Raw genomic sequence first — 22,010 nt, 5'->3', positions numbered from 1 at the left:
ACCGCGGTGGCGGCGGCGGCGGCGGCGGCTCGAACTCCGGGCCGAGGGTCCGGCCTCCAGGCCGCGGCGGCGCCTCCGGGCCGGGCCGGCGTCCCCAGGCCGCGGCGGGGGTCTAAGCCCGGGACGGCCTCTGCATCGCGGCTCGGCGCCGCGGCCCTGAGGAAGACCCCATCGCCCGCGCCCAGCCGCTCGCGCTAGGCCTGGCGGGGACCCGGCGCTGAGGAGTGCCCGTCGCCTCAGACCCGGAGGCCTCCGGAGGGCCCAGAGAGAAGGAGCGGGAGAGCGCGTGGGGAGACGGCCGGGGATCCGAGGGGGACGCCGCCGCGCGACAAATTTGTTGTCATCCACAAGGCGCGCTCCCGACCCTTGGACGCTGCCGGCGCGTTCGCGAGGCGCAGACTCCGCGCTCAAGGCCGGCGCGAGCGGAAGTGACGCCACACTGGGGAGCCGGGGAGGCGGGGAAAAGGGTCCGGGCCCGAACACTTCCGACGGCGAGGAGGCGGGACGCGGGCGGGCGAGGAGGCGGCGCCGCGGGTCCGGCTCCAGTCGCCTCGGGAGGAGGACGAGGAATTGGACGCCCGGTGGGCGCGCGGGTGAGCGGCCGGGACTGTGGGTAGACGGGCGGGATGCCGACGCCGCGCTGCGGACGTGCGGTGAGGAACGACGGGCCGATTGGTCCGGGGTGAGAGGAGTCCGGAGGCGTGTCCGGCCTGGGCCGTTCCGGTCTCTCCGACCCCGGCCTGCCGGGAACTGATGCCGCGGGCGCCACCCCCCCCCGCCCCCGCACCGCGAGGACCGGAGCCCCTCCGGGCATCCCGCCCCGCGCCGGGGTCCGGAGGCCGGTGCCCTTGGCCGGCAGGTTGCCGGCTCCCCGCCCGGGCTGGCATTGTTTCCGAAGCTTCCTCTCCGCCGCCGTTCCTCCGTGGTTTCTGTTTGCTGCGCGCCTCTCGTTGCTCCTGAGTGTGTTAGTTACACCGTCCGCTAGGAAACTTGGGGTTTCGGGGCATTGGCGGGCAAAACTGTGTCCTCCATGCATCCCGAGCCCGCGGGAACCTCAGTGAACTATCTTTGCTCGCCTAGGGATTGCACGACTCTGTCGTTGCCTTTTAGGAGGCAGAGGTGGAGCTGCCTAAGTTAGGCAAACCCTGGAAGGCCTGGGTGCTGTTGTGGGTTCAGAGTCCTGATGCCTGACCCTGAGCCACCTTGAACCTGCCACTGCCCTCCGGGAGCTTGTTGCCTCCTCCGTCCAATGGATCGGATTAATAATACCTTGTGTCCGAGGGTTTCTAGGAAGATTACATGATGTGAGTTAGGGCACGGACCTAAGTAGTCTTGAAACATAAAGCTGTTTAATTAAGGATAGAACATTAAGATAACCCGTGTAAGCTAAGCCACCCGTAGCCCACGCCTGTAATCTTAGCTATTCTGGAGACTGAGATCTGAGGATAGCAGTTCGAAGCCCGCATAGACAGGAAAGTCCGCAAGACCAATTTAAGCACCCCAGAAAAAGCCAGGGTTGGAGCTTTGGTTCTAGTAGTAGAACGCTATATATATATATTTTTTTTTTGGAGGGGGGGGGGGAGTCCGGTCGTGGGGCCTGAACTCTGGCCTGGGCGCTGTCCCTCAGCTCTTCAGCTCCAGGCTAGCGCTCTACCACTTGAGCCACAGCGCCACTTCCGGCTTTTTTTTTCCTGCTTATATGGTGCTGAGGAATCAAACCCAGGGCTTCATGCATGCAAGGCAAGTGCTCTACCACTGCGCCACCTTCCCAGCCCCCAGTGCTATAATAAAAATAAATAAAAAGCTGAGGGACAGCGCCCAGGCCTGAGTTCAGTAAACCTCAGTATCGGGTTCGTTTGGGGATGTATCTCAGGGGTAGTGTGCTTGTCTATCGTATAGGTAGGTGGCCCTGGCTCAGATGTAAGGCTAAAAATTTAAAAAGCAGAACCTTTAAAGAGTTTATGTTCTAAAGTAGAAAGCCATTCACTTATCTAGTAAAGGTTTACTAATTGCCTACTATATGTCAGGGACTATTGTAGATGCAGAGCAGTAAACAGACTAAGCCCCTGCCTTCTTGGAGCTTACATTTTGTTGAAGGGAGAAACTAAGTAGTCAAGCAACGTGCCATTGTTGTGAAAATTCCTAAAGGAAAAATAAAGCAATATAAGGGGAATTCAGATAGAAGACTCAGTAGTTACTTTTTTTAACATATAGTGTGCTAAAAAGACTTATTTAATAAGATGACACATTAACGAAGGCTTAGAGAAAGTAAAGCACATGCATGCCCAAAGAACTGTTTTCCAGGCAAGACTAGAAAGCCAGTGTAGACTGTCGTGGGAGTGTGTTGGTGAGTTCCAGGAACAATGGAAGGGAGAGAAGGAAAGAGTAGAAGCTGAGGTCAGAGAGCAGGTCATTAGGGAATTATAGGAGCTTGCGCTTTACTAGAGAATGATAAGCTAGCTTATGTTTTCTTAGAATCATATGCAACTACAGTGTTAAAAATAGCCTGGCCGGGTGCTGGTGGCTCACGCCTGTAATCCTAGCTACTCAGGAGGCTGAGATCTGAGGATCGCAGTTCAAAGCCAGCCCGGGCAGGAAAGACCGTGAGACTCCTATCTCCAATAAACCACCAGAAAACCGGAAGTGGCGCTGTAGCTCAAGTGGTGGAGCGCTCACCTTGAGCTGAAAAGCTGAGGGACAGCGCTCAGGCCAGAGTTCAAGCCCCACGACCGACAAAAATAAATAAATAAAAATAGCCTGGCTGGGATGTAGCTCAGTGGCAAAGCGCTTGCCTAGCAAGTGCAGTGTCCTGGGTTCAATCCCCAGTACAAAAAGAAAAGGCAAAAAAAAAAAAAAAAAATACAATTAAAATAGTCTAGTATAGGGTTCGGAGGACTAAAGGTGAATACAGCAAGACCTGTTAGAAGGATATTTTAGTAACCCACACTGCAGTGGAATGTGATTCGAACCAGAATGTGAAGATGGTTAGAGGAAGCTGGGGTCTACGTATATTTTGAGGGTAATAAGACAATTGCTAAGTAATAATTATAACACTTGTCATAAAAGGAGTATAAACAAAGTGGTGTGAAAAGTCAAAGTTGGACTCTCATCTGGGAGTGAACTAGAGCTTGGGAGGTTTAAAACTGGCTTTTCAACAAATGGGTGAGACTTTGAACTTCTTTCAGTAACTGTTGTACCAATACCTTTCCTTCACTGTATAGAATTTTACTCAGGCTGTTCATAGGGAGCCTGCAATTTCAAATATCAGAAAGGAGAATAAAAATTGAAGATTTTTCAATATCAAGCACATTCCAGCAAAGTGTTATGTGTTACCTTTTACACTTTATACGTCTTAGGAGGAATTCAGCATAAATGTTAAGACAGTGTTCCTAAAACACGGTGCTAATACCTAGCATTAACTGAGGAAGATGAAAACTGTTACCAAACTAAATATTATCAGCTATTTAAGAGTTATATAGAAGGATTTGAAATGACAGGTTATAAGATATATACCATAGACTCATTCAAAGAAATCCATGTTAACTTGAATTCATCAATAAAAATCATTGGAGAGCAGGCTCCCTACCAGCCAGCAGTAGCAACCACAACCTTTACATTCTTTACATAATGTAAAGAATATAACTTGGAGTCAAATGCCTTAAGTTTGGGGGCTGCCCTCTTCTTTAAATACCTTAAGGTGTATTGGTGTATTGTCTTTTATTTTAGTACAGTAATAGGCATCAGACTATAGGCATCATTGAGCTATGTACCCAACCCCAGCAGAATTTTTTTAAGACAGGGTCTTGCTATATAGCCCAGATTGACCTCAAAATCACACTTTTTTGGTGGGGGGGGGGGGGGGGGGCGGGGGGAGATGGGCTGTGACATTTGAACTCAGGGCCTGGGTGCTGTTCCTGAGCTGTTTTAGCCAAGGATAGCACTCTTATCACTTTGAGCCACAGCACCACTCTGGTTTTTCTGATGGATAATTGGAAATAAAGAGTCATGGACTTTCCTGCCCAGACTGGCTTTGAACCTTAATTCTCAGATCTCAGCCTACTGAATCGCTAGGATTACAGGTGTGAGCTACCAGTTCCAAATTCACAATCTTTCTGTCTCCACTCCTGAGTGCTGGGATTACAAGGGTGTGCCACTACAGATATTTCTTGAAAGTACCAGGTACTCAAAACCATTCTAAGCACTTTCTATATATTCACTCATTTAGTCCTGTCAGCATCACTTTAAGGTTCACTTTAGAAAAAAATGTCTTAACTGAAAGAGTCTAAAACATTTTCCCTGAGTTGCAGAATTCTAACTCTAATCAATTTGACAGCTTACTTACCACACCATACTGGGTACTTGTACATGTTGAGAGGATTCTCCAGATGGTGGTATATGGCACAAATAAAAATGACTAATGTTCTGCATTCCAGCCCTCAGCTGGTTATTAAAATGTCAGCTGAAAAGTCAGAGTATTTGCCATCTCTACTACTCTGGAAATCTTTCTGCTCAGACCAGATATATTACCACAACTCTCCTCATTGTGTCCTGAAAGATAGAGCTTACCTCTGCATTTCTCCACCTCTTCAAATGCCATTATTTTGTGATAGAACAAGATAAAGTTGAGTTAGTTAAGAGGAGAATAAGAGATTAATAATTACTATCTTGATAACCTATTTCATGTATCCTCCAACACACACACACACACACATACACACACACACACACACACACACACACACACACACACACACACACACGGCTGAGAATATGGTTTAGTGGTACAATGCTTTGCCTAGCATGCACGAAGCCCTGAGTTCAATTCCTCAGTACCACATACACAGAAAAAAAAACAGAAGTGGCGCTGTGGCTCAAGTCAAGCAAAAGCTCAGGGACAGTGCCCAAGCCCTGAGTTCACGGCCCCCATGACTGGGGGAAAAAAACGCTAACACAGCCAAAAAGTTATGCCAACAGATGGAGAAAAAGCTGGATCCTGAATAATTTATGTGCGATGTTTTAAGGAGTCGTTTTTGGAAACATTATACGAGGTGATGCAATGTACCAGAATAACTGATGGCAATTGTATGGAATTCCAATTTTTGAAGGCTCTGGCAACAGAATATTAGCCTGTGGTAGAGAAGCATGTGAAGTTGAGAGGGAAGCAGTGAGGTTTTCTGATTTTTATCTCTTTATTGATTTGCTTTATGTTGGTTAGAATGCAGTTTAAATATAGTGCTAAGAGTCCTTATTTCCTAGAGGGTTGCATTGTAATAAGAAACAATAATTCCTGCATATTTTTTAAGCAGTCAGTGTTGGTCTTTTTCTTAGGATCTATTTACAGTATCTGGTTTTGAAGAAAAAGTTTATAGGATTATAGTGTTGCCACTTATTTATAGATCTTAAAACTTCTCACATTAGCTCAGTGTGTCTCTTTACCCTAAGCTTTCTCAACAAGAAAACCCTAAAATTCTGTTATATCAGTTTGTGGTTTTTTTGGTAACATGTGTCCTTGCTGAAAGGGGAGGCAAAGTAAATGTGTAAATCGGCATAATGGAAAAATTGCTATTTTTGCAAGTGCTTCTGATTGAATATTTCTATTTTCAGATGAATATATTCTCAGCTATTGAAAAACATGCAAATGCTGAGTTGTAGAAAATTAAGGTTAAATCACACTCTAACTTTGCCTAACTTCTGAGCTATAATCATAGCTTCTAATTATAATTAACTTTACTCATCTTTATTTTCAAATAGTTGTTGGACTTTCCTATTTTGTTTTTGAAATAGGATCTTACTAACTTTACCTAGCGGGCTTTGAATTCATGATTTTTCCTGCTGTGTCTCATGAGTAGTTAAATTACAAGCAAGCACCACCATACCTAGGCTTAGAACGATTTTTGTTTTGTGGTAGTAGGATTTGAACTCAGTTCCTAGCACTTACTAAGCAAGCACTCTTACCACCGAGCCACACCTTCAGCCCTAAATATTTATTTGTAATGTAATATTTATTTGCAAATTCAAATCTTTAATTTTATTTGAATTGGATGTTCTCAGTTACTTCATCCTAATAGCCTAACTTCTATAAGAAACATGTTTTTCTTATGCAAGTTACATGCTCTACTTTCTACACCATGTACTTTCCAATACACCACAGATTTCCATTAATTTTTTATTGCAAACAATACACTTCCATCTTACCATAAAAAATTAGAATGTATATTTGTCAGTTTTTCATTCTCATGATCAAACATCTGACATAAAGACATAAAAGCTGGGTAAAAACAAATGTTGGCTGGCAGTTCCAGAGGTTTCAGTCTTTGAATGGCTGGTTCCACTGCTTTGGCCTGATGGAGAGGTCAGAACACCCTGATGGAGAGGACATGAGGAAGCAGAGCGGCAGCCAGGAAGCAAAAAGAGACAGGCAGGGAGGGCCTGGGATAAGATGTCGTCCCCTAGGACACACCCCAGTGACCTACTCCTCCAAGTAGACCCTTCCTCAGAAAGCCTCATTCATCTCCCCAAAACACATCAGATTGTGACTCCCTCAGTGGCTTCACCCTGATTAGGTCAGAGCTCTCAGTGATCTAACTGCGTCACAGTGGCTCCATCCAGCTGGGGACCAGGCCCTCAGTGCCCAAGCTTTCCAGGGAACACATCACATCCAAACATAACAATTTTAAGGTACCAATACCTTAACTTTTAATAGAGAAAATAACAAGTAGAAAGAGTTATAAAAACTTAGAGAGGGCTGGGAATGTGGCTCAGTAGTAGAGTGCTTGCCTAGCATGAGCAAAACCCCGGGTTCAATTCCACAGTACCACATAAAAGCTGGAAATGGCACTGTGGCTCACATGGTAGAGTGCTAGCCTTGAGCAAAAGAAGCTCAGGGACAGTACCCAGGCCCTGAGTTCAAGCCCCAGGACTGGCCAAACAAAAACAAAAATTTAGAGAATGCCTAGCTCAGTACTCACCTTCCACTTTTCACCTCTGCCTGTTAACTTTATACTGGCAGATAATACCTTTAATGTCCATCTTTTTAAGTTAATTCTTTGGATTAGAACAGTATTTGTCAAACATTTTCACTCCTAATATTTCTGTCAAAGATCAAAAGGAAACCTTCATATTTAAGGGTATGCCCTAAAGAAAACATGGCTTAAGATTTCTAAACATTTTTGTATATCATATTCCATAACACCAACATTATAAGGGTCATGTGTGTTTTCTTGTGACTTTGTGTACCCCTTGTCACAATTTGTATTACAAATTGAGGAGCAGAGTGTTAGAATTTTCCTTGGTCTATTCGAAACACATTCAGTGAAGACCTTTGTCCAGGCACTGTGTTGATGACAAGATATCACAAGATCTCATCTTCATGGGCCTGACATAGTGCAGACACAACAATTAGTAGCAATAACATATAACTTAAGCAGGACCACACAGAATGCCATTTAGGATATGATGATTGAGCTAATTTCTGTCTTGAGATTCTATATAGAATCCTCAAATCCAAGCTGAATTCTGAATCAAAGTACTGTGTGTATGTGTGTGTGTATGTGTGTATATATATATATATACATATATATATACTTTTTTTTTTTTTTTTTTTTTTTAGCTAAAACACATGGATGTAGGTAGGACTAGGGATGGAGCTCAGTGGTAGAACAACTTGCCTGGCATGAGCCTAGGTCTTGAGTTCAGGTTTTTTTGTTTGTTTTGCCATCCTGGGGCTTGAACTCAAGACCTGGGCACTGTCCTGAGCTTCTTGTGTTCAAGTCTAGCACTGTACCACTTGAGCCACAGCACCACTTCAAGGTTGTTTTTTGGGGTTTTGTTTTGTTTTTCTGTTTATATGGTTCTGAGGAATTGAACCCAGGGCTTCATGCATGCTGGGCAAGCACTCTACCACTAAGCCACATTCCCAGTCTCAGTCTTGAGTTCTTACTGCAGCACAAAAAAAGGTCTGGGAGAGGTCTCATGTAAGCTGTGAGAATGAAGGAGCTAGCAAGTTGTAAAGTTGGTCTGAGTATCACAGGCAAAACAGAAGCCAATGAAAAAGATGCTGGTGAAGTGGTTTCCATCTTAGATCTGTGTCTCTGTGACCAAATACCTGACATAAACAACTGAGGAAGGCTTTATTTTTATTTGCTCATGGTTTCGGGCAGCTTATCCATGGTTGCTTGGCCCCATGTGCTTTGGCAGAACATCATGGTAGGGGAATGTGATGTAGAAAGGTCTTTACCTCCTTGCAGACAGGAAGCTGAGAGCAAGAGAGGAAGGGGCCAGGGAGAAGAGATGCCCAAGAATTTACCCCTGTGACCTAACTCCTCCAGCTAGGTCTCACCTCTTAAAGTTTCTGGAATCTTCTAAAATAATTCTGCCAGCTAGGCAGCAGGCATTCAACACATGTGCTGTGGGGGACAGTTTATCATTTCCTATGGCCCTAGCAGCCACAAGGCCATGAGTTCAAACCCCAGTATTATCACCCCAAAAGTCTGTTATAACCAACAAAAATGTTTCAGTAATACTTCAAAAAAGTACTTTAAATCCTGAGTAATATTATAAATTTATACATATCATGATTCAAACCATAGCAATAAGACTACAAAGTTAGGGCCAAGCTGCCAGGTAGGGTTTTCCACTCCTTAGTCAAGAAAGATTCTCCCACCTTAAAAAGGTGGGCAAGCCAGGCACTGGTGGCTTATGTCTATAATCCTAGCTACTCAGGAGGCTAAAATCTAAGGATTGTGGTTTGAAGCCAGCCTGGGAAGGAAAGGTCTCTTTATCTCCGGTTAACCACCAGAAAACCAGAAGTGGTGCTGTGGCTCAAAGAGTAGAGCACTAGCCTTGAGCGAAAGCTCAGGGCTAGTACCCAGGCCCTGAGTTCAAGCCCCACAAGTGACCAAAAAACAAACAAAAAAAAGGTTGGCAAAAATTCATGAAACAATGGCTTCAAATACTTTTGAGCATCCAGAGTAGATAGTGATCCCTGAGAGGCAAGATAGAAATTAGGTGAGCCCCTGTTTATTGCCTGGAAAGGCTTTAGGTCTTGCAGCAAGACCTAAGTGTCTGGTGATTGGCGAAAGCCAAGGCAGCTAGGACAGTGTACTTACAAAGTAGAAAGCATTACCTCACAGAGGGAGAACCGTGGGGAGATACAGAGAATTAGAGCAAAGAACTCCAGCAAACCATATTCTGAGCTAAAGCAGGACCAGGGATAGTTCCTGTTGCCAAATGGAAAACCATAATTCATGTAGCATTGAGTCAAGAAATGTTTTTTGCTTCACAGTAGGGTAAAACTAACTACAAGAAACTAAAAAGCCTAAAAACAAAGCCCAAGAAAAATAAAGCTGTTTCTAATTAACTATATCTCAAGATAATGCTCAGTATTTACAGAAATATAAAATAGTCACCATCAAATTCTCAATAAATATCCTTCAATCAAAAATCACCAGGCAGGGCTGGGAAGTTGGCTCAGTGGTAGAGCGCTTGCCTTGCATGCTCGAGGCTCTGGGTTCGATTCCTCAGCACCACATAAGCAAAAAGAAAAATGCCGGAAGTGGCGCTGTGGCTCAAGTGGTAGAGCGCTAGCCTTGAGCTGAAGAGCTGAGGGACAGTGCCCAGGCCCAGAGTTCAGGCCCCACGACCGGACCCCAAAAAAAAAAAATCACCAGGCATGCCAAAAAAAATTTTAATGCCACAAATATAAAGCAGCAAAATGTAACCCATAGCAAAGAGAAAAAATGCAATTGAAAGTAACTCAGAAATAACATGAAACTAGTAGATAGGACATTTCAGTGCTTAAAAGTCTTTCTTGTGTTTTGGATTTGGTTTGAGAATGCTCCAAGGGTTCCTGTATGGGAAGCTTGGTCCTCAGTGGGTCATAGAAGGTACTAGAACTTTACACTGTGGGGGGAGGGGGGAGCCTAGTGGAAGGGTGCTGCTCCTGGCTCTCTGGCTCCCATGTCCCCATGCTCTCTCCCTGCTTCTCATGGGCTCCTGCACTCCACCACAGTGCCCGCCATTGTATGCCACACACCCAGGCCCTCACCAGAGCCGCACACATTAGACTACTCCATCTTGAACTTTACCTTAGCAGATAGAAGCAACAGAAAACAGACTAAGACCCAGCAAATGGGCCTGGTGTTTCATGACACTGTTTTCATAGTCCTGCAGAAAGAATATGACTCCATAAGCCCTTCACCATCCGAGCGAGCTCTTGACTGAAAACATGCATAAACTTCTTGTCCCTACCCCTCCCCTGACATAGTGCCTTGACTGGATTCTCACCCACCCCCACTCCATTGTGGTCTGACTGTGGGGCTGGAACTGCAGAATGCATAGTTTGGACCCTTTCTGAGAATACAGCTTGGGAGGCACTCTGACCTCCCTTGAGGAGATCCCCACAAACTGCCCTGCACCACATATTTGCCTGCCCAGCGTGTTTATGAAAAGGAAGAGCAAAACAATGGCACCTGTCTTCACATGCTTTCAACCAGGTGCAGTCACTGGTAGACATAAGATGTCTTGAGTGCTAGTCACAAGCATTCATGACTGCTACCTCACCTGACAGAAGTTGTGATTGTGAACTACCCTACCTTCAAGTCATCCAGAAGTCATTCGAGATTGCAGACCTTATTGAGAAAGACTTGGGATATAAAAGTCAGGAAAAGATGAGACTGCAGAACCAGAGATTGGCATCGTTTGCTTTTTGAAGATAAAGTCAGCAACCATAAGCCAAGGAATTCGGGTGGCCTTTAACAAGGAAATTGAATCTCTGAAGCCCCAGAAAAAAAAAGCCTTGCCTGATACCTTGATTTTAGACTGAACATCTCCAGAACTATAGGAGAAAAAAAAATTGTGCGCTACTTCAAGCCACTAAGTTTGTGGTGATCTTTTTACAGCAGCAATAGAAAATTAATACAAGCACAATCTGAGTCTCAGATTTTATAAAGCTTTTGTTAAGCACTTTCTGCTTAATTGGCACCAAAAGATCATCATCATCATTAAGGTTCCATATTTTGAATCTTTTTACCTCCATAGTCTGTTGAAGAACTTGATCAACTACTGCTTTTAATTTAGAGTAAATGCCTGAATCAATTAAGGATGCTTTCTGTTGCCAGTAAAAAATGGGAATTTGTTGGCTGCAGTAACTGGAAAAGGATAAGGTTAAGAATCAAGGTGGCCCCAGCTACATTTCTGTGTGAATCGCTTGGCTCTGTTTTCTTCCCATTGTTAGCATCATCCTTGAACGCTCTGCCTCTCCACCTCAAGATCTCTGCCAGGAAGGTCTGGGGTTCTATGCTGTGTGCTGTCACTGAACTATTCTGGACTAAGGTGACGCAGAAGCATTTCATATGTTGGCTCACTGAAAGCAATCCAACTGGGGACTAGAGTCAATCTCAGCCAAACTGCTTGGGTATTTTATCCATTAGCAGAAGAGGTCATTATAATTCCCAAAAATCTGTTTGGTTTTAGCAGGAAAAAAGAGGCCAATAAATAGTTTTACTGGGCGTGGGAAGGTGGCTCAGTGGTAGAGCGCTTGCCTTGCATGCATGAGGCCCTGGGTTCGATTCCTCAGCACCACATAAGAAAAAAGCCGGAAGTGGCGCTGTGGTTCAAGTGGTAGAGCGCTAGCCTTGAGCTGAAGAGCTGAGGGACAGCGCCCAGGCCTAGAGTTCAGGCCACACGACCGGACGCAAAAAAAAAAAAAAAAAAAAATAGTTTTACTGGACTAAAGAGTCTTACTTACATGGTTAACATGGTAGAGTACCTGCTTAACAGCCACAAGGCCATGAGTTCAAACCCCAGTTTTATCCCCCAAAAAGTCTGTTATAGCCAGCAAAAATGTTTCAGTAATACTTCAAAATAGTACTTTAAATCCCAAGTAATAGTATAAATTTATACATATCATGAAAATTAGGAATCTTATAGATCATTCAGAGGCATTTCAGAGACAGTCTTCAAGGAATTTAGTCTTTGTGAAAATATCTGTCCTCTTTCCTCCCCTCTCTTCTCCTTTCCCCTCCCTTCCCTTCTCTCTCCTCTCTCCTCTCCTTTTCCCTTCCCTGCCCCCAGCTTGGTGCTGATAATTACACAGTGGTGTAATAATCAGTGGTGTAATTATCAGTGACCTACTTGCCAACTTGTAAGGATATCTTCCCTTGTCGAACCGGTTTCTTCTACATCCCCCAACATGAAAGTCCTAATTGCAATGAATTAGACTCATGATAAAAAAAACTTTATTAATAATTTTTGACATCTGTTATTGAGAACCTTGGTTTTGTTTTTGTTATTGTTGTTGTTCGTTGGGCTTGAACTCTGGGCCTGGGCACTGTCCCTGAGCTCTTCAGCTCAAGGAGGTGCTCTACCACTTGAGCCACATCACCATTTCTGGTTTTCTGGTGGTTAGTTGAAGATAAGAGTCTCATGCCTGGGCTGGCTTTGAACTGCAAACCTCTGATCTCAGCCTCTTGAGATCTAGGATTTTAGGTGTGAGCCACCAGTACCCAGTGAATCCTTGGTTTTTTAAACAGGTTAAATGTGCAACACACTTTGGAGACTTAGAGTGGACAATCACATTTGGAAATCTTTTTTTTTGGGGGGGGGGGGTCCGTTCGTGGGGCCTGAACTCTGGGCCGGGGTGCTGTCCCTCAGCTCTTCAGCTCCAGGCTAGCGCCCTACCACTTGAGCCACAGCACCACCTCTGGCTTTTTTCTTTTTGCTTATGTGGTGCTGAGGAATCGACCCCAGGGCCTCAGGCATGCAAGGCAAGCACTCTACCACTGAGCCATCTTCCCAGCCCCACACTTAGAAATCTTTAAAATTAAATTTGTAAACATAAAACATGGCCAGGGGCTGGGAAAGTGCTCAGTGGTAGACTGCTTGCCTTGCATGCATGAGGCCCTGGGTTCGATTCCTCAGCACCACATGAGCAGAAAAAGCCTGAAGTGGTGCTCTGGCTCAAGTGGTAGGGCGCTAGCCTTGAGCTGAAGAGCTGAGGGACAGCGCCCAGGCCCAGAGTTCAGGCTCCACGACCAGCAATAAAGTAAAAAATAAAAAAGTAAAACATGGCCCGGAGCTGGTGGCTCATGCCTGTAATCTTAGCTACTCAGGAGGCTGAGATCTAAGGATTGCAGTTTAAAGCTAGCCTGGGCCCTAACAATCTCCAATTAACCACCTGAAAAGCGGAAGTGGTGCTGGCTCAAGTGGTAGAGCACTAGCCTTAAGCTGAAGAGCTCAGGGATAGTGCCCAAGCCCAGAGTTCAAGCCCCATGACTGAAAAAAATAAAAATAAATAAATAAATAAAACGTGCTCAGATCAGTATATTAAGCACTATATTAAAGGTAGAAGTTTTTAGACAGCCAATATTTTTTCTTTTTATAGTACATTCCCTTTAGGTGTTAGTTACCTGACGAATTCCTCCAGCAATAACTGTTGGTGTTATAACTGCCTTGGGCAGCTAGCAGTGAGCAAGAGTTTTGTTCTGAGCTGACACTGAGAGGTGAAGGCCCTCAAAACCTCATTAGTTGAAAGAGAATTGGAGAAATGCAGTACTTACACTTTTACTATCTTTTTGTGAATTGGCTTTATATAATTTATACATTGTCTTGACCAATTTTTTTTACTTTCACCATATGCAAGTGAGGTATAGCTGAAGGACCTCTGCCTCTTTACAGTTTTTTGTAGTAGTTAGAGTACTAGTTTCACAGCAGAGCCACTCAGGAGCTCTGATTAAACAAAACCTGTTCAGATGTCTGTCTGTCTCCCTGCAGTGAAGTCAGCATATCTGGGAAGTTCTCCAGGCAGTTCTCGCAAGCCCCAGAGCATAACTCAAAAAGAGCCCAGTGAGAAAATGAGACAGATGCATTGTGGAAAGTACAGAAGGTACAAGCCAGTGTCTCACAGGGTATTAGGCTTGTCAGAAAAAGTTAGGGAGGCTGTCTTTAAAAAGGAAGTTTATATTTGTAACAAAAGTCATCCTAATCTCTAGCATGGTGATGGGAGGGTCTAGACTAAGCTCAGAACTCAAATAGATAGGAAATGAGTGTTCACTAATTCTGCAAATGGATGAGGACTAACAGCAGATACTTAATACAGATCTGAGGAATGAATATCTTAACTTACTTTAAAAGCCTGCCAGGTCCAGTATCTAGAGTCCATTTTGCATCCAAAGTAATTGCATACTTACTAAGTTTTCTCATTTCTCCATTTCATTATTAGTGATACTCAATGCCAGGAAAGTACTTTTGAACCTATTTCCAGAAATACTAGTAGGCCTGCAAGGCAGTGGGCTGTAGTGGGTCGGGTTGTCCCAGGAGACACTGCCTTTCTAAATGGAGTCTTTGGGCCAGTTCATGCAAGTGCTGTGAGGAAGGGTAGTCCATCCAGTAAATACGGTTTTACTGGATGTCCACTTGGAAAACAAAGCTACACAAAGTAGATCCCAGGTAGAGCACAGAGTTGCATAAAGGAGGATTTAGAAGACAGCTCAGGGGATTTTTAAAGTGTAATCCAGGGGTTGGGAAGACCTTAAGGAAAAAGCATAAAAGAACTTTAGGGAGCGGGGAGGACTTGAACTCACACTTCAGAAAGCCTGAAATTCTTTCCACTTATACTTTCTAGTAGCCAAATGATCTTGGAACTAAAGATGTCCTTCAAACATCTGCAAAGATATTTACTCAAGGAAATATATATTAAGCCAATGAGCTTTCATTGTTTTCCTTTGTTTTTGTTTTGAGGCTTTACTTGCTAGGCAGGTACTCTCAGTTTTTATTCTTTGTTTCTTCAATTGGTTTAAAAAAAAAAAAATTGTCAGTCATGGGGCTTGAACTTTGTGCCTGGGCACTGTCCCTGAGCTCTTCAGCTCAGGGCGAGAGTTCTACTATGTAAGCTCCACTGCCACTTCCAGATTTCTGGTGGTTAAATGGAAATAAGATGGGGCTGGGAAGGTGGCTCAGTGCTGGGTTCGATTCCTCAGCACCGCATAAGCAGAAAAAGCCAGAAGTGGGGCTGAGGCTCAACTGGTAGAGCGCTGGTCTACAGCTGAAGAGCTGGGGGACAGCACCTAGGCCCAGAGTTTAGGCCCCACAACCAAGAAAATAAATAAATAAATAAATAAGGAAATAAGAGTCTCACAGACTTTCCTGCCTGGGCTGGCTTTGAACTGGGATCCTCAAATCTCAGCCTCCTGAGTAGCTAGGATTACAGACAAGAGCCACTGTTGCTCAGCTTCAATTGGTAAAAATTTTAAAGGATTGAAAAAGTATGTAAAAGGGGCTGGGAAGGTGGCTCAGTGGTAGAGTGCTTGCCTTGCATGCATGAGGCCCTGGGTTCGACTCCTCAGCACCACATAAGCAGAAAAAAAAAAAAAAAAGCCAGAAGTGGTGCTGTGGCTCAAGTGGTAGAGTGCTAGCCTTGAGTTGAAGAGCTGAGGGACAATGCCCAGGCCCAGAGTTCAGGCCCCACAACCAGACCAAAAAAAAAAAAAAAAAGTATGTAAAAAAAGAATACAGTCCCTTCCGTTCTAGTAGAATATAGAAATCAGTAAAATCGCCAGGCGCTGGTGGCTCACGCCTGTAATCCTAGCTACTCAGAAGGCTGAGATCTGAGGATCGCGGTTCAAAGCCAGCCCGGGCAGGAGAGACCGTGAGACTCCTATCTCCAATAAACCACCAGAAAACCGGAAGTGGCGCTGTAGCTCAAGTGGTAGAGCCTCAAGTGGTAGAGCGCTCGCCTTGAGCTGAAGAGCTGAGGGACAGCGCCCAGGCCCAGAGTTCAAGCCCCACGACCGACAAAAAAAAAAAAGAAATCAGTAAAATCTTGACACTCTGGTGGTCAAGGTAGGATCTTGACGTCGTAGCCAGCTTGGGCTACATACAAGGCCAGACCTGTCTTACTAACAAAACAGCAAGACAAAAGCACTCCAGCCTTTTTGTGAAGGGTGAGTTACAGTATCTGTTGAAACTTAACACAAGCATGTCCTTTGACAGCAGTTCCAGTTCTGAATATCTCTGCTAGAGGAATAATTGAACATTTAAAGGAAGTATAGCTAAGAACATGGCTCCGTATAGAACTCCATCAGTGAGATAGAGAAGCCACATTTTGAGAGGTTGAATTGGGAGTCTTTGTTAGGAAGCTGGGGAAGAACTTGCAGCCCTGAATGCTTTTACTACAAAGCTTAAAGGCCACACCCACATCACAGCTGATGTCACCTGTTCTGGGGACTAGCAAAGCTTGTCCAACTGAAGCAAGCAAGGGGAAACAATTGAGGACAACCAAGGACAAGTATTCTCTGTAGCAAAACTTTCCTGGAGCTAAACAACTCATGACATGCCTTCAATTCAAAGAATATTGCCTCTATAGTGCTTAATAACCCACAACACAGCTGCAGATCAAAGAAAATCCTGTGTCTCCTCTAGAGTTCATCATCCTATCACGAGATGCCCAAATAGCAACAAGAACAAGATGGCATTACTTAGATCCAGTATCTGTACTTCAGAGAGACCTCAGGCTCAGCCCCCAGCACTGCAAAGAGAAAAGGGAGGTACTATGTATGCACTAGTGTTTAGGAGGCATTGTTTGAATGGTTAACACTAATAAAATTCTAATCAGTATGAGAATTAACATCTCGGGGTAAGTAGGAAAAAGATGATTTTTGGAACATGCATCTGTGATTTTACTGTGTGTTACATATACGTTGTCCAAGAACCACTGGAGCCACAATAGACACAAAAATAAAGAATTGTCTCCGTAACACAAAATTTATTTGTATAGAAGGGTGCACCATCAGCCAGAAATCTGGCAAACTGGCAGGCTACTCCTATTCACATAAGGTGACCATTGAAGAATTTTGAGATAAGATTGACAGTACATAAGTAATCTCAAAACATACCCAAACCCTCTCCTATTTTTTTTAAGGCCCAGGCAGTTTTTTTATTTATACTTCTTGTCACACTGACATTGAAAATGTTTCATTGATTATTTCTTTGTATTTGGTTATACAAAAATCAAAGAAAAGACCCATATACTACCAAGCTCTGCTGTTTCTTTTTTTTGGGGGGGTTGGGGGAGGTCTGGTTGTGGGGCCTGAACTCGGCCTGGGCGCTGTCCCTCAGCTCTTCAGCTCAAGGCTAGCGCTCTACCACTTGAGCCACAGCGCCACTTCTGGCTTTTTTTGCTTATGTGGTGCTGAGGAATCGAACCCAGGGCCTCTTGCATGCAAGGCAAGCATACTACCACTGAGCCACCTTCCCAGCCCAAACAGGAAGGTTTAAGCAGTCCACTTTATTAGGAAGGATCGAGCAGATAGAAGGGAAAAAAGGGGACAGAGACTTTAACAGATCAGATCAAACTTTAATCATTGCTGAAGAGGAATGCTAAGTAACACAAAACAGTCAGCTACAAGGGGTCTAGAATTTACATACAGTTAAATAAGGGAAGTTACTGATTGTGAAATAAATCTGGTAGTTGCAGTAAAAAGTTCCACCCACAGCAATGCATACTCTCAGGGGGTAAGTGGTAGTGAAGGTGTGTGTGTGTGTGTGTGTGTGTGTGTGTGTGCGCGCGCGCGTGCGTGCGTGCGTGCGTGCGTTGCAAAAATGACAGTCTGTTCACTTGTGAAAACTACTAACAGTGGCAGTCATGGATTTGAACTTAGGGTCTGAGTGTTGTCCTTGAGCTCTTTTGTTCAAGGCTAGCCCTTTACCACTTTGAACGTCTCACAGGGACTTACCTGCCCAGGCTGCCTTTGAACTGAGAACCACAGATCTCATCCTCCTGAGTAGCTAGGATTGCAGCATAAGCCACAAGCACCTGGCAGTCCCTGAAAATTATTAGCTAGTGTTTATACCAGATAGCAATTTCAGGCCATGGCTGTTTTATTGAAACAGTATCTTAGGTGTCTTTCTGTTAACAAAAATTTGCATCTGCCTTTCTATAGGATGGAAACCGACTACAACCCCATGGAGCTAAGCAGTGTGTCGGGGTTCGAAGACAGCTCGGACCGTAATGGTTTTGAAGGAACTGATGTGAAGGACATGCGGCTAGAGGCAGAAGCAGTAGTGAATGACGTCCTCTTTGCTGTTAACAACATGTTTGTCTCAAAAAGCCTGCGCTGCGCAGATGACGTGGCCTATATCAATGTGGAGACAAAGGAAAGGAACAGATACTGCCTAGAGCTCACTGAAGCAGGGCTGAGGGTAACTCTTCTTTTTAGAAAAAAAAGAAAAAATAGTAAATCCAAACCAATCTATTAGAAAGGGATGGGGGAGGCTGGGAATATGTCTTGTCAAGCATGCATGAAGCCCTGGGTTTGATTCCTCAGTACCACATAAATAGAAAAAGCCAGAAGTGGTGCTGTGTCTCAAGTGGTAGAGTGCTAGCCTTGAGCAAAAGAAGCTCAGGAACAGTATCCAGGCCCTGACTTCAAGCCCTAGGACTGTAAAAAAAAAAAAAAAATCAGGCTGCCTATAATCGTAGCTACTCTGGAGGCTGAGATCTGAGGATCATGGTTCAAAGCCAGCCCGGGCAGGAAAATCCATGAAACCCTTGCCTCCGGTAAACTACTTAGAAAAGCTGGAAGTGGTGCTGTGGCTCAGGTGGTAGAGCGCTAGCCTTGTACAAAAAGAAGCTCAGGGACAGTGCCCAGGCCTAGAGTTCAAGCCCCAGGACTGGCAGAAAAAAAATGAAATCAGGCATAAAGGTGAACAGCCGTGGTCCTAGCTGTTCAGGAGGCAAAATTAGTACAAGACCTGAACTCACCAATTCTGGACCACTCCTTCTAAAATACAGTTCTGGAAAACTGTAGTGGATTTTAAATAGAAAAAAAAAAAAAAAAGAAAAGTAGAAAAAGTGGATCTGACACCAAAATCAAATGAAATTCATTAATGAATGACCAGGAAACCATCATAATTTGGCTAATTCTCCAAGTTGCCTGAAGTGAAAGAGAAGTAGTTTTGATAATCAGAAATCTTAAATGGGAGTGATATTGGGTGAGTCATCTTATCCTAGGGCCCTGTGTCTTCATCTAAAACCTAGAGGCAGAGACAGACACAGAAAGAGAAAAGAGAGAGGTATAAGATTGAGGGGTGATTGAATAAATAAAGGATATTTTTTTAAAAATCTGGACCAGCTGTAAAAAGCTGTCATGTAGTAGGTGCTCAAATATTTTTCACTTTAGTTGACTTGGCATCATCAAGCTCCTGTCCTGTGTCAGTAGTAAGACATTATCCCGGTCTACCAGGAAGATTAGTCTATCAAGAACAAGAGAAAGGAAGATAGAAGTGTACAGTACTACAGAGTGCTGTAGGAATAGGAATTCCCTTTAACACTAGTTATTCAGGAGGCAAAAAGGTCAAGAGACCCCCATCTCAGCCAGTTACTGGGTGTGTACCTATCATCACAGCTATTCCAGAAGCTGAAATGAGAAGGATAATAGTTCCACACAAATCCATGGCAAAAAAAAAAAAAAATTGCAAAACTCCATCAAAAGAGAAAAGGCTATGTATAGTGATGAACATGTGTCCTCCCAGCCCCACAGAAAACGTACTCAGGATTGCAGGCCAGGCAAAATGTGAGACCCTAGCTCAAAATAACCAGAGTAAGCCGGATATGGGTGGCTCATATCTGTAATCCTAGCTACTCAGGAGGCTGAGATATGAGGATCATGGTTCAAAGTCAGCCCGGGTAGGAGAGTCTGTGTGAGATTAGCTTCAGTTAACCACAAAAAAAAAAAGCCGGAAGTAGAGCTGTGGCTCACATGATAAGTGCCAGCCTTCAGGACAATGCCTGGACCCTGTGATCCAGCCCTAGTAACCAATCCAAAAATAAACAGTAAATTTATAAATTAGGTTTTTTTTTTAATCAATGATTCCAAGAAAAGAAAGTGTGTACGATAAATAAATAAAACCTTTAAATTTTATAGATTCCTCTAAGGGAACATTTTGCTTGTGTTCCTATGTCATATGTTATAAATTACTTAAAGTCTTAAAAATGTATTTAAACGTGGCTATTCTGTTGATTGAAGAGGAGCATCATTAGACAATGGCGCGGGCAAGCACTTGGATTGTGCCTTCTGGGAAGATAGACACAAGTCATTATATCTGTTCCGTCTTTTCTCTTGTAGGTGGTTGGTTATGCCTTTGACCAGGTGGATGATGATTTGCAGACACCCTACCATGAAACAGTCTACTCCTTGTTGGATACACTCAGCCCTGCCTACCGGGAAGCATTTGGCAATGCATTGCTTCAGAGACTGGAAGCTTTGAAAAGGGATGGACAGTCATGACCCAGCTTCTTCCTTTAAAGGGAGTGGCTGCTGGTTCCGAATGTTAACAGAAAACTTGAACTTCTTGCCTATGATCACAGTAGAAAACACATCTTTGGTTTTGTGTGTTTATCATTTGCTTCAGATTTAGGCTTTTAACTCAGAACATGATTAACAAATGAGTTGTCTCAGTTTCTGACTCATTAAGGGAATTGTGAGGCCATGGCTAAGACACCATTATTAACATTCAGATTCCTTTACACAGTTTGTCTGCATTTCAAACCCTAATCAGTATCTCATTCTCTTACCACAGGGCTTTCAAGCTGCCAGCACTCTCTTTTACATAGGAAATTCTAGATTTGCACAGTAATATAGGAATTAGAATTACCTAACTTCAAACTTGGATTCAGCCTGCTAAATCAGGGGTTTACTACTAGCTTGGACTGACTTTGTAGTGATTGTTTTGCTACTAGCCTTATTGGAAACAAAACGATCCCCTGCACAAATTTTGAAATTCACTAGTTCACTTATTCTGCTTATATTGCTAATACAGACTGATAAAGGTGGATTCCTTATCTAATAATTACTTACTAGTGCTTAACTAATAGTAAGTGAAAAATGAACTGAAATAGTTCTGCATTCCTTGTTTGCAACCGCCAGCCAACTAAGCAGAGGAAAAACCGTTAGCAAATGAATGTAATAATTACTTGTTTCCAAGATATCTAAGCACATGAGCAAATACAGGAACAGGCTCCATTCTCAACAAAAAGCATCCTCAGTGTATATTATTTCAAAGAAAGAAGCTTCTGGTTTCCTAGAAGACAATATTTTGGCCTGTGTTGATTCTTATTCTGAATGTTTGTTTACATAATGTACAGTATCTATATATATTCAGAAAGTATTTTTGCTTCAACGTTTCCTTTCTATGATGTAGTGCTTTGGTACTCCCACGAGACCCCTCCCTCCCAGTTAGCGGGACAGTGTTCTGTCTCAGTGCTCAGTGTACAGTGTCATATGAGTGCATTGTATGGGTTTGAAACCAAAGGATGAATGAAGCATTCAGAGACTTCATATTTGAAAAAGAGATACTCTGTATTTTATATTTTGTTACAAGTACTGATCTTTATAAACTTACTAAAAACAGTACCATGCTGCTGCATATTTTCAAATACATGCTGAACAGTGAGGACTGAGAAGTAGTTCTTCAGTCACCTAAAGCAGCCACTGTAGAAATGTTCAGCTAAAATTTTGCATCTGGGTGCACCTTCATAAATATGTCATTTGCAGATTTTTTTAAGTTATTTTACAGTAGACAATTTTAGGCTCCAAAGATCTTACGAAAGCTTGGGATGTAGCTCAGGGTAGAGCACTTCCCTAGCATGCTGAGGCCCTGGATTCAATCCCTGGGACTGGAAGGGGGCAGGGGGGAGATGATGTGGACCAGAGCAAAATAAAGGATTGAAGTTCATTTGTGTCAATGTTCACAGATTTCTCTGGACCGTTGGGTTGTGTATGGTCATGCATGGTCATCCTCTGCACTGTTGTCAGATGCTTAACTGTTCAGAAATGAAGTCTAACTTCAGGTTGAACTCTCTCATGCTTAAACTCAGGCTAAGTGTAAATGATATTTGTAAAGTTTGAATAAAATCCTGTTTACTCACTTTTGAGTTAAGTATGAAGGAAAGTAATTGTACATTTAAAATTGAAATTGTTCATTTTGTGATAAATGATTGATTCCAAGAACTTCTG

The 22,010-nt window shown here is 43.6% G+C and overlaps 1 protein-coding gene across 1 annotated transcript; it reads left to right on the top strand.

Moving 5' to 3' along the window:
- Positions 1–496: 496 nt before the first annotated feature.
- LOC122118778 (GSK3B interacting protein) lies at positions 497–22,004 on the top strand. The gene is made up of 3 exons (XM_042692722.1): positions 497–593; positions 17,937–18,195; positions 20,121–22,004. Exons 2-3 carry the CDS (start codon positions 17,938–17,940, stop codon positions 20,280–20,282), a joined length of 420 nt encoding a protein of 139 aa, XP_042548656.1. The 5' UTR covers positions 497–593; position 17,937; the 3' UTR covers positions 20,283–22,004.
- The last annotated feature ends 6 nt before the right edge of the window (positions 22,005–22,010 follow it).

The sequence above is a fragment of the Dipodomys spectabilis genome, unplaced genomic scaffold (assembly GCF_019054845.1).
Source record: "Dipodomys spectabilis isolate Male_0828 unplaced genomic scaffold, ASM1905484v1 ptg000157l, whole genome shotgun sequence".
In the NCBI taxonomy this organism is placed as follows: Eukaryota; Metazoa; Chordata; class Mammalia; order Rodentia; family Heteromyidae; genus Dipodomys; species Dipodomys spectabilis.
This window is presented reverse-complemented; position numbering and strand designations above follow the sequence as displayed.

What these genes read in the sequence shown, in the direction of transcription:
- LOC122118778 (XM_042692722.1), top strand. Translation starts at nt 17,938, where the DNA reads ATGGAAACCGACTACAACCCCATGGAGCTAAGCAGTGTGTCGGGGTTC. An exon ending in TCACTGAAGCAGGGCTGAGG is followed by an intron (nt 18,196 to 20,120) that starts GTAACTCTTCTT and finishes TTTCTCTTGTAG; the next exon opens with GTGGTTGGTTATGCCTTTGA.